Here is an 11,367-nt window from a genome sequence, read left to right on the forward strand (position 1 = left end):
TTTCCCTATATAGTGTATGTCGGGCCACAGACAAACCTAGGAATAATTTAGCTTTAAATGTATGTGTATGTTCAATGTGGTGTGATTCAGGTTCCCACTCGGGCCGTCAGCCCTTCAATCCGTTATTATACAGACAGCTGTACTTTCTCTCTCACTGTGGGTATTCCCAGAGCCATTTACAGTGCTTTGTGTGTGTGTGAGGAGTTTTGATGTACATTGATTGAAAATAATGTGTACTTTTTGCCTCATGAGCATAGTTCAACTGGGGCCTGTTGCACAAAAGTAGAATTAAGACATCCGGGATAAATGACTCAGCTGAGCTCAATGAAGCCAAAACATGTGCGTCCAGGCTTAATTGGTTGCACAAAGACCAAGCCAGGATGAGCAGACACGGATTCATTAAGCCAGGTGAAACCAATCCTGGATAGGTGCGCGCTCACGGCTCACTCAAATAGACCCCGCCACAGATCACAGATTAACTGATTTACCATGGCAACTAGAGCCGCGTACTTTTCCCCGTCGGAAGCACAAATCCTCATGGAGGCATACGAGGAGGTAAAAGATATAATTAAGAAGAAAGGCAACACCGCCACAGTGATAAAGCAAAGAGAAAAAGCGTGGCAAAGTATTGCAGACCGCCTGAATGCGTAAGTAGTGCACAATTACACACTCACCGCTCCGCTGAAACATCACAATTACAATTCAAATATTTAATTCACATCTCCAAAAATGCAGTTGTACTGTAATTATGAAACGGTTAAATTTTTAATTGAAATGCACTGCAGATATGAGTGAAATTGTGTAAAGTAACTCCATCACACTGTATAAAGCTATGATAAATGTTTTGATATTTTTACTGAAAACAAGACAAAAATACCAAGTAATTTTTTGCAGTGTGACTCCATTAAATGTGTGTGTGTGTGTGTGTGTAGATTAAACATGAACGGGCCAAAACGGACATGGCAGCAGGTCAAAATCAAATACAAGAACATTCTGCAGAATGGTATGGTCCCTGACTAATATTTAACAAAGCACAAGCATATATTGTACCCAGAAGGTGCCTGCTCACACATTGTCTGTACTGTTTTAGCAGTGAAAAAGAATACCCACAGACAAGGCACGGGTGGTGGGTCACCAAAGGCTGACCTTACCCCAGCAGAGGACATGGCCTTGGAGCTAAATAAAGGCAGGCCCGTCTTAGAGGGGATCCCTGGGGGGAAAGAGACGAGCATAGGTTCCTCCCAAGATGCCACCCGCTTCATTCAAGGTATGTCCTTCCATCTCTACATGGGATACAACCACATTCATATTGAATCAATTTGGACTGTCTGACTTTGGTTTACCTATTGCCTTGCAGTGTCTGGCAGCACTGTGTTCCTGTTAGAGCCACCAGCACAAGCACCAGACGATGCTGATCCAGTGAGTACTCCATCAAAGGCATACTGTAGGCCTGGCATGTCTTGTCTACTAGCTTCAATATGAATCCAATTAAATGTGATAGGGTGAAGGCCCCAGTGCAGCAGCAACAGCACATGATGGAGACGATGATGAGGAGGAGACCATCTCTCTGGATTCCAGAAGGCATGAGGTATCATGTTAAGACTGTGAAAGTACTATTTACTCTACAATGGTGAGGAGTCCTCATCAAAATCAAAAAATCTAATTTCTTTTACAGGACCCAGATGCTATACAGTGGGAAAACCAGCCTGGCAACATAGTGCGTATTAATAAAAGGACACCACATCCTGCCAAATTCCAGCTGCGCTAATTGTATTGTGTTCACAGAGCTCACAAGCTATCAGAAAGTTGTATGGCAACCACCTCCGGCGCCAAATAGAACTGGCAGACATAGACATTCAGTACAAGAAGAAAAAGATGGAAAATCTTGCACTGGAGTCCGAAATAAAAAAGAGGACAATTAGGAAACTGGACCTTGAAATAAAAAAACTTGAGAGGGAGGTGAGATATGCCTTCAATGTACACTGTATGCTAACTGTAACACAAATGTATTAATCATTATTTTTCTTTCCTCCCCCAGCTCCAAGAAGATGACACAGCTCAAAATAAAAAATTAGGTATATTCTCGTAAAGTCAAGTGAGCCATGACATATGAGCTCTTATTGTGAGCACACAGGACGGTGGCATCTTTCTAAGGTTTTTTTTATTTTCCCAGCAATCAGTACAACCAAGTCATCGTTATAAGGCATCGCCCTCTTTTGCCCACCCCCCCAGCACCAGGTGTGGCCACTAGCCTATATGAAGGCCCAAAATTGTGTGTTCCTTTCTGCTCTGACAATGGCATGCCCATTCGTGTGAGATGTGGTGGATGAAGAAGCACTTGTGCTGAGGAGAGCCTTCAGGCGAGAAAGGGTCTTCAGGGACCGGTTGGACCCACTGGCCTTCCCTGATGACCATCTATATGAAAGATACAGGTTTTCTGCAGATGGCATCAGGTATCTATGCAGACTACTGGGTCCCAGGATTAAGCACCGCACTGCACGGAGCCATGCACTGAGTGTGGAGCAAATGGTTTGTGTGGCCTTGCGCTTTTTTGCTAGTGGAGCCTTCCTGTACTCAGTGGGGGATGCAGAACAGCTGAACAAGGCCACAATTTGCCGCACAATAAGGAGTGTGTGTCTGGCTATCAAAGCATTAGCAGATGTCTTCATCTCCTTCCCTGGCCACAGAAGACTCTGTGACATCAAAGAGGAGTTCTATAGGATTGCAGGTAAGAGGATCTACAAATTACAGGACAACTGTTAACACATAGTAGGATACTCATTACTTTGTGTGACAGGTTTCCCCAATGTCATTGGTGCAGTGGACTGCACACACATAAGGATAAAAGCCCCCTCAGGTGCCCATGAGGCCGATTTTGTGAATAGGAAATCCTTTCACAGCATTAATGTTCAGGTGAACATAACTTTTTGATATTGTCCATTGACGAACACTCTGCATTGCCAGTGATGTGCATTGATTGGTGTAATATTCCTCATCTTATGATTTCAGATGGTCTGCAATGCTGACTGTGTGATCAGCAATGTTGTGGCAAAATGGCCTGGCTCAGTCCATGACTCCAGAATCTTTCGGGCCTCTGAAATCTATCAGTGCCTATCACAAGGTAAGCCACACAACCCCTATTTATAACCATCATGGCTGTGTCAAGAATATCACTGTGTTTATGAGGTAGTAATGATGAGATTTTGTGTTGACAGGTGAATTCTCTGGTGTGTTGCTGGGAGACAGGGGGTATGGCTGCCAGCCTTTTCTCCTGACACCTTTCACAGACCCCCAGGAAGCACAGCAGGCCTACAACCATGACCATGCCAGGACCAGGGCCAGAGTTGAAATGACCTTTGGCCTCCTGAAGGCACGCTTTCACTGCCTTCACAAATTAAGGGTCAGCCCTGTTAGGGCATGTGATATTACTGTGGCTTGTGCTGTCCTCCACAATGTGGCCTGCCTGAGGAAGGAGAGGGCCCCCAGAGTGCCACCAGCCATGGACTGGGACAATCCGGCAATCTTCCCTGATGACGACAGTGGTCGGCTGCTGAGGGACCAATATGTGTTGAATTATTTTAGTTAGTATGTGTGCTTTCAATTTTGGTTAAATATGTCCTGCGGTGGCAGAGGAATTTGGGTTTTTTTGGGTTCGTTTTTTGACGAATTTGGCCTCTTATGATGTTTGTGCGGTATACTGTGTGTAATACAAGGCTGCAGGGAGGCTACTGCATCCATTCATTTGTCTGTTCAGTTGATGTGTATGGATTTGTCCTGCATTTATTTTAGTGTGCAGACATGCAGGGTGTGTTATATACAGACCTTTGAATGTGTATGTATCATTTTGTATAATATGCTTGGATTCTGTGCTTTCCATCTTGTAGAGTCACTGTGACTTCAGTTTCGAAAGGAGCTGATGGTTTACCTGCTTTGTTTTGTCCTTATTCAATAAAGGAACATAATGTTACACATTGTGTTTTTATATTCATATGGAATGTGTATTTGTTTATATGACAGAGTACTAGGGCCACACTGAAGAAAAAGGATAAAGTCATAAGTTTATGAGGCTGGTTCTTTGTGCAGAAAAGCTACATATTGTTTTTACAGTTTTGATACTTATGACAATGTGATACTTAATATTCTGGCACATCAGCATGTCTTTGTTTATGAAACCATACTGAAGTACAATTTCACGAAATGCCCCACATCTGTCATTTTAACAACTGTCCTCCTTTAAAACAACTGGTTACAATATTATGACTTGTGTTTTTTTCCCCTCTGTGGCCCTAATATTCTATCATTTTATATATAGCCTTATAGTCTATGGGAAACTGTAAATTATCTAATGATAGCAACATCATCTAAAAATCATTTTTTATCCAAAATCATTGAAATTAATGATCACAAACGTTTAAATAATAACAGTGGGTCTAGTTATATGTGATAACAATGTATAGTGAGCAGTGAAATAACTATTGGTTTCCATTTGTGGTGACTGCTGACTGACATTAGGGATGAGATTAAATAGATCCTGGAATTTAGCCTGGTCTGGAGCAGGCTAGCTCCACAGAATAAATCTCCATGGTAATTTATACCATAACATATCCTCCTGCCCCCTATCCATCTTTAGTGCAACCGGATTACGGATCAATTGGATTACGGATCAATTGAGCCAGGATCACCAAGATATCCTGGCTTAATCCCTTATCCTAGTTTTGTGCAACAGGCCCCTGTAACCAGTTGTTTTAAAGGAGGACAGTTGTTAAAATGACAGATGTGGGGCATTTCGTGAAATTGTACTTCAGTATGGTTTCATAAACAAAGACATGCTGATGTGCCAGAATATTAAGTATCACATTGTCATAAGTATCAAAACTGTAAAAACAATATGTAGCTTTTCTGCAGAAAGAACCAGCCTCATAAATTTATGACTTTATCCTTTTTCTTCAGTGTGGCCCTAGTACTCTGTCATATAAACAAATACACATTCCATATGAATATAAAAACACAATGTGTAACATTATGTTCCTTTATTGAATAAGGACAAAACAAAGCAGGTAAACCATCAGCTCCTTTCGAAACTGAAGTCACAGTGACTCTACAAGATGGAAAGCACAGAATCCAAGCATATTATACAAAATGATACATACACATTCAAAGGTCTGTATATAACACACCCTGCATGTCTGCACACTAAAATAAATGCAGGACAAATCCATACACATCAACTGAACAGACAAATGAATGGATGCAGTAGCCTCCCTGCAGCCTTGTATTACACACAGTATAACGCACAAACATCATAAGAGGCCAAATTCGTCAAAAAACGAACCCAAAAAAACCCAAATTCCTCTGCCACCGCAGGACATATTTAACCAAAATTGAAAGCACACATACTAACTAAAATAATTCAACACATATTGGTCCCTCAGCAGCCGACCACTGTCGTCATCAGGGAAGATTGCCGGATTGTCCCAGTCCATGGCTGGTGGCACTCTGGGGGCCCTCTCCTTCCTCAGGCAGGCCACATTGTGGAGGACAGCACAAGCCACAGTAATATCACATGCCCTAACAGGGCTGACCCTTAATTTGTGAAGGCAGTGAAAGCGTGCCTTCAGGAGGCCAAAGGTCATTTCAACTCTGGCCCTGGTCCTGGCATGGGCATGGTTGTAGGCCTGCTGTGCTTCCTGGGGGTCTGTGAAAGGTGTCAGGAGAAAAGGCTGGCAGCCATACCCCCTGTCTCCCAGCAACACACCAGAGAATTCACCTGTCAACACAAAATCTCATCATTACTACCTCATAAACACAGTGATATTCTTGACACAGCCATGATGGTTATAAATAGGGGTTGTGTGGCTTACCTTGTGATAGGCACTGATAGATTTCAGAGGCCCGAAAGATTCTGGAGTCATGGACTGAGCCAGGCCATTTTGCCACAACATTGCTGATCACACAGTCAGCATTGCAGACCATCTGAAATCATAAGATGAGGAATATTACACCAATCAATGCACATCACTGGCAATGCAGAGTGTTCGTCAATGGACAATATCAAAAAGTTATGTTCACCTGAACATTAATGCTGTGAAAGGATTTCCTATTCACAAAATCGGCCTCATGGGCACCTGAGGGGGCTTTTATCCTTATGTGTGTGCAGTCCACTGCACCAATGACATTGGGGAAACCTGTCACACAAAGTAATGAGTATCCTACTATGTGTTAACAGTTGTCCTGTAATTTGTAGATCCTCTTACCTGCAATCCTATAGAACTCCTCTTTGATGTCACAGAGTCTTCTGTGGCCAGGGAAGGAGATGAAGACATCTGCTAATGCTTTGATAGCCAGACACACACTCCTTATTGTGCGGCAAATTGTGGCCTTGTTCAGCTGTTCTGCATCCCCCACTGAGTACAGGAAGGCTCCACTAGCAAAAAAGCGCAAGGCCACACAAACCATTTGCTCCACACTCAGTGCATGGCTCCGTGCAGTGCGGTGCTTAATCCTGGGACCCAGTAGTCTGCATAGATACCTGATGCCATCTGCAGAAAACCTGTATCTTTCATATAGATGGTCATCAGGGAAGGCCAGTGGGTCCAACCGGTCCCTGAAGACCCTTTCTCGCCTGAAGGCTCTCCTCAGCACAAGTGCTTCTTCATCCACCACATCTCGCACGAATGGGCATGCCATTGTCAGAGCAGAAAGGAACACACAATTTTGGGCCTTCATATAGGCTAGTGGCCACACCTGGTGCTGGGGGGGTGGGCAAAAGAGGGCGATGCCTTATAACGATGACTTGGTTGTACTGATTGCTGGGAAAATAAAAAAAACCTTAGAAAGATGCCACCGTCCTGTGTGCTCACAATAAGAGCTCATATGTCATGGCTCACTTGACTTTACGAGAATATACCAAATTTTTATTTTGAGCTGTGTCATCTTCTTGGAGCTGGGGGAGGAAAGAAAAATAATGATTAATACATTTGTGTTACAGTTAGCATACAGTGTACATTGAAGGCATATCTCACCTCCCTCTCAAGTTTTTTTATTTCAAGGTCCAGTTTCCTAATTGTCCTCTTTTTTATTTCGGACTCCAGTGCAAGATTTTCCATCTTTTTCTTCTTGTACTGAATGTCTATGTCTGCCAGTTCTATTTGGCGCCGGAGGTGGTTGCCATACAACTTTCTGATAGCTTGTGAGCTCTGTGAACACAATACAATTAGCGCAGCTGGAATTTGGCAGGATGTGGTGTCCTTTTATTAATACGCACTATGTTGCCAGGCTGGTTTTCCCACTGTATAGCATCTGGGTCCTGTAAAAGAAATTAGATTTTTTGATTTTGATGAGGACTCCTCACCATTGTAGAGTAAATAGTACTTTCACAGTCTTAACATGATACCTCATGCCTTCTGGAATCCAGAGAGATGGTCTCCTCCTCATCATCGTCTCCATCATGTGCTGTTGCTGCTGCACTGGGGCCTTCACCCTATCACATTTAATCGGATTCATATTGAAGCTAGTAGACAAGACATGCCAGGCCTACAGTATGCCTTTGATGGAGTACTCACTGGATCAGCATCGTCTGGTGCTTGTGCTGGTGGCTCTAACAGGAACACAGTGCTGCCAGACACTGCAAGGCAATAGGTAAACCAAAGTCAGACAGTCCAAATTGATTCAATATGAATGTGGTTGTATCCCATGTAGAGATGGAAGGACATACCTTGAATGAAGCGGGTGGCATCTTGGGAGGAACCTATGCTCGTCTCTTTCCCCCCAGGGATCCCCTCTAAGACGGGCCTGCCTTTATTTAGCTCCAAGGCCATGTCCTCTGCTGGGGTAAGGTCAGCCTTTGGTGACCCACCACCCGTGCCTTGTCTGTGGGTATTCTTTTTCACTGCTAAAACAGTACAGACAATGTGTGAGCAGGCACCTTCTGGGTACAATATATGCTTGTGCTTTGTTAAATATTAGTCAGGGACCATACCATTCTGCAGAATGTTCTTGTATTTGATTTTGACCTGCTGCCATGTCCGTTTTGGCCCGTTCATGTTTAATCTACACACACACACACACACACACACACATTTAATGGAGTCACACTGCAAAAAATTACTTGGTATTTTTGTCTTGTTTTCAGTAAAAATATCAAAAAATTTATCATAGCTTTATACAGTGTGATGGAGTTACTTTACACAATTTCACTCATATCTGCAGTGCATTTCAATTAAAAATTTAACCGTTTCATAATTACAGTACAACTGCATTTTTGGAGATGTGAATTAAATATTTGAATTGTAATTGTGATGTTTCAGCGGAGCGGTGAGTGTGTAATTGTGCACTATTTACGCATTCAGGCGGTCTGCAATACTTTGCCACGCTTTTTCTCTTTGCTTTATCACTGTGGCGGTGTTGCCTTTCTTCTTAATTATATCTTTTACCTCCTCCTATGCCTCCATGAGGATTTGTGCTTCCGACGGGGAAAAGTACGCGGCTCTAGTTGCCATGGTAAATCAGTTAATCTGTGATCTGTGGCGGGGTCTATTTGAGTGAGCCGTGAGCGCGCACCTATCCAGGATTGGTTTCACCTGGCTTAATGAATCCGTGTCTGCTCATCCTGGCTTGGTCTTTGTGCAACCAATTAAGCCTGGACGCACATGTTTTGGCTTCATTGAGCTCAGCTGAGTCATTTATCCCGGATGTCTTAATTCTACTTTTGTGCAACAGGCCCCTGGTCTACACCAACAGAACCAAATATAATATTGTATTACTCCAATGTTTGTAAACAAAGTAAATGTAAACAAACACTATATAGCCTCAAAACATGGTTAAAACTAAAATGTTGATATCATAGATGGATCCATAGCTCTACCTATGAATTTGAGAGTGGTTCCATTTCTCCAGCCCCATCCTTCAGCTTTTCTACTGATACAGAAGCTGGGAGATGGCTTTGTTATTGTTAACTGCTGATTGCCACTTTAATGAAATCTTGAACTGGAACAACCCTCATACCTTTTTTCATTGCTTCATATAACTGATGATTGAATCTAGTATGTCTGAGTATTCAACCATGTCCTTGTTTCATAGATGTCTGGCAGGTCGTTCAAGGAACAACCCTGGAAGACTGAAGGGGGTTGTGTCGTGTACTGTAAGTGGAAGACCCACCATCTCACTATCATTCGGAGGAAGCAGCGAGCCACAGGGAGGACTTACGATGTGGCCAACAAGGAGAACGAAATGGCCTGTGTGCAGAACATGTAAGAAATCTTCTACATGGACCCATGGGAGTTTCCACCCACTGCCCCCAATGCTAACAAGACTGACGAGGCTGGTTCAAAAGACAATGACTACTTCACAGAGGTGTGAAATGTCAGTAGTCAATGTCAGTTGCCTTAAGGGTTGATTGTCTCATCATCGTGATATGCTTGGTGTCACAAATATTTGAATGTATTCCACCTCCGGTCCGCTGTTTTTCAGTTGTCAAAAGACCACAATACAATGACGGAGGTGCTCTTTGGAAGAAATCTGAGACTAAATCTAGCCTTGACCCTGTGGCGAAGAAATGTTGGAGAACTGCTTACATATTTTTTAAGGTACAGTAGAACTTGTAAAGATTGAAATATCTGAGGCTTTATTGGTCCAGGGATTTGATTCTATAATAGCATAGCCCTTTTGTCCTACAGGATCAAAGACACTTGTAAGTAATAACAAAAAGGTACATTTCTAATGTTTTTTTCCTGGTAAAAAACAATGATTACAATTTAAGTTTAATGCCATTTATGTATTATTTATCTAATCTTTCCCCGATAGTCTTGACGATGAGTCAGAGTCATCCAGTGTTTCAATTGGCTGTTGTGTTGACCTTTTCCCTCTAGTGAAAAAGGTCCTCACTAGTCCATATGAAGAGTGAGTACCACTGTTAATGACACACTATCCATTACAAATTCTTGACAATCCAACCAAACTGATACCATGTTGTCTTGCAGCTACCTGGTAGTTGGTTAACGATGGGTACAATCAGTGTTGAAACATTGGTGGCCAGAGCTCTCAACAAGTCGAGGTACTAACGCTCAATCTATGGATGGGTAGGTTTTAACAGAAAATATATGGCAATGTATCGTAACTTTGGTAATTTATACTTGAATAACTTTTTAAAAATGTATTCATATACAGTATTCATTTATTATGTCTGTGTCCATATTGTCCATGAGTTTAGTAGATAGACCATACATAGTTCAAGAGAAAATAGCCTAATTAATGAAAAAAAGCATCTAATCAACAATGACGTTATTTTCAATCAATTCTGCAACTCTTCCAACATTTACTTTTTCCAAACTGCCACCAGTTTGATGCCAAAACAGTTCCTAGTAAAATACCCTCCCTTTGCAACACTATTTAAAATACATGATCATTTGAATATAAGTACAAATAGTGTTTGTGATGTATGTGACCTTCGTTCCTGTTTTTCAGGCTATAGACTCTTACCTATTTCAGTTGCCATGCTTGCAATGGTGGCCCATGTCAAGCTCAAGTCCTGATGACTTTGTTTCCAAATTCCCATTGTGAAACAACTCATAAGAACAAAATGGACTTGTGACTCAATGAACTGCACTACTTGAAGTTTTATGCTTGGAAAACATAACCTGGTTCATTTGAGGGCTGCTAAAGAGTGTCTATCTGACTCAGAGAGACACTCCAGACAATGATCGTGCCTTATTCTTTTTAATGACACAATGCAGTCAAACAGGATTTCCCTGTGTTTTATATACTGTATATTTCCACACTATGAGGTTGGAATAATAATGTGAAATTGTGAAAATTATAATAATGCCCTTTTAGTGTAAGAGCTGTTTGAAAAGACTGACTGAAATGTCTGACTGTTTTAGTGGGATGGGGTGTTGGTCTTCCATGGTACTATCACCATGCGGTAAATTAGTTAATAGACCAATGAGAAAGAGAATTCCAAACATCTCTGCCAATGACAGCTAATTTCCACTCCAACCACTCCAGCAAAGTTCTTGATGAAAGCAATTGCTCTTTGCTAAGAAGCTATTTTTGTTTCTTTTTGACCATTTTAATTGAAAACAGTCACAGTAAAGTACTTAGTTGTTACCCATAAGTGATTTGATATTGAGATAAAAATGGCTGCATTGGATCTTTAAAGCATTTTCATTTAATTAGAATTTGATATGACCACAATGCTATCATGATTTCACCTCAATGGCACAACATTAATCCAAAGGATGAAAGTGCATAGAACTGTCTGGTTACAGTAGTGAACCATTTGAAGTTGTATTTAGTTCATTAAAATGGTACTTAAACTTGTTTTATTGTAAACAAATAAATGATTTAGATATAAAAATGTCAGCCATAAAA

General features: G+C 41.7%; 2 protein-coding genes and 1 pseudogene across 9 annotated transcripts; 2 read left to right on the forward strand and 1 right to left on the reverse strand.

The window, feature by feature from the left end:
- The first annotated feature begins 280 nt into the window (after window positions 1–280).
- LOC139553620 (putative nuclease HARBI1) lies at window positions 281–3,988 on the forward strand. Of its 3 annotated transcripts, XM_071366153.1 has the most exons (12): window positions 281–647; window positions 933–1,003; window positions 1,091–1,267; window positions 1,358–1,419; window positions 1,502–1,588; window positions 1,676–1,717; window positions 1,786–1,959; window positions 2,039–2,075; window positions 2,174–2,728; window positions 2,798–2,913; window positions 3,010–3,121; window positions 3,216–3,988. In XM_071366153.1, exons 1-9 carry the CDS (start codon window positions 490–492, stop codon window positions 2,200–2,202), a joined length of 837 nt encoding a protein of 278 aa, XP_071222254.1. In that variant the 5' UTR covers window positions 281–489; the 3' UTR covers window positions 2,203–2,728; window positions 2,798–2,913; window positions 3,010–3,121; window positions 3,216–3,988. The 3 variants fall into 3 exon arrangements, with proteins under 3 accessions (XP_071222254.1, XP_071222253.1, XP_071222255.1); XM_071366152.1 differs by lacking the exon at window positions 2,798–2,913; XM_071366154.1 differs by lacking the exons at window positions 281–647; window positions 933–1,003; window positions 1,091–1,267; window positions 1,358–1,419 and having other exon boundaries at window positions 1,676–2,728.
- Window positions 3,989–4,992: 1,004 nt separating this feature from the next.
- Window positions 4,993–8,722, reverse strand: LOC139553621 (putative nuclease HARBI1). 6 transcript variants are annotated; one of them, XM_071366157.1, is made up of 11 exons: window positions 8,341–8,722; window positions 7,979–8,049; window positions 7,715–7,891; window positions 7,563–7,624; window positions 7,394–7,480; window positions 7,265–7,306; window positions 7,023–7,196; window positions 6,255–6,943; window positions 6,070–6,185; window positions 5,862–5,973; window positions 4,993–5,767 (listed from the first exon to the last, which is right to left on the reverse strand). In XM_071366157.1, the coding sequence occupies exons 8-11, from the start codon at window positions 6,724–6,726 to the stop codon at window positions 5,397–5,399; spliced, it is 1,071 nt and encodes a 356-aa protein (XP_071222258.1). In that variant the 5' UTR covers window positions 6,727–6,943; window positions 7,023–7,196; window positions 7,265–7,306; window positions 7,394–7,480; window positions 7,563–7,624; window positions 7,715–7,891; window positions 7,979–8,049; window positions 8,341–8,722; the 3' UTR covers window positions 4,993–5,396. The 6 variants fall into 6 exon arrangements, with proteins under 6 accessions (XP_071222258.1, XP_071222259.1, XP_071222260.1 ...); XM_071366158.1 differs by lacking the exon at window positions 6,070–6,185; XM_071366159.1 differs by having other exon boundaries at window positions 6,070–6,943.
- Window positions 8,723–9,061: 339 nt separating this feature from the next.
- On the forward strand, window positions 9,062–10,468 carry LOC139553087 (KATNB1-like protein 1; annotated as a pseudogene).
- The last annotated feature ends 899 nt before the right edge of the window (window positions 10,469–11,367 follow it).

Source organism: Salvelinus alpinus, chromosome 25 (genome assembly GCF_045679555.1).
Source record: "Salvelinus alpinus chromosome 25, SLU_Salpinus.1, whole genome shotgun sequence".
Classification (NCBI taxonomy): Eukaryota; Metazoa; Chordata; class Actinopteri; order Salmoniformes; family Salmonidae; genus Salvelinus; species Salvelinus alpinus.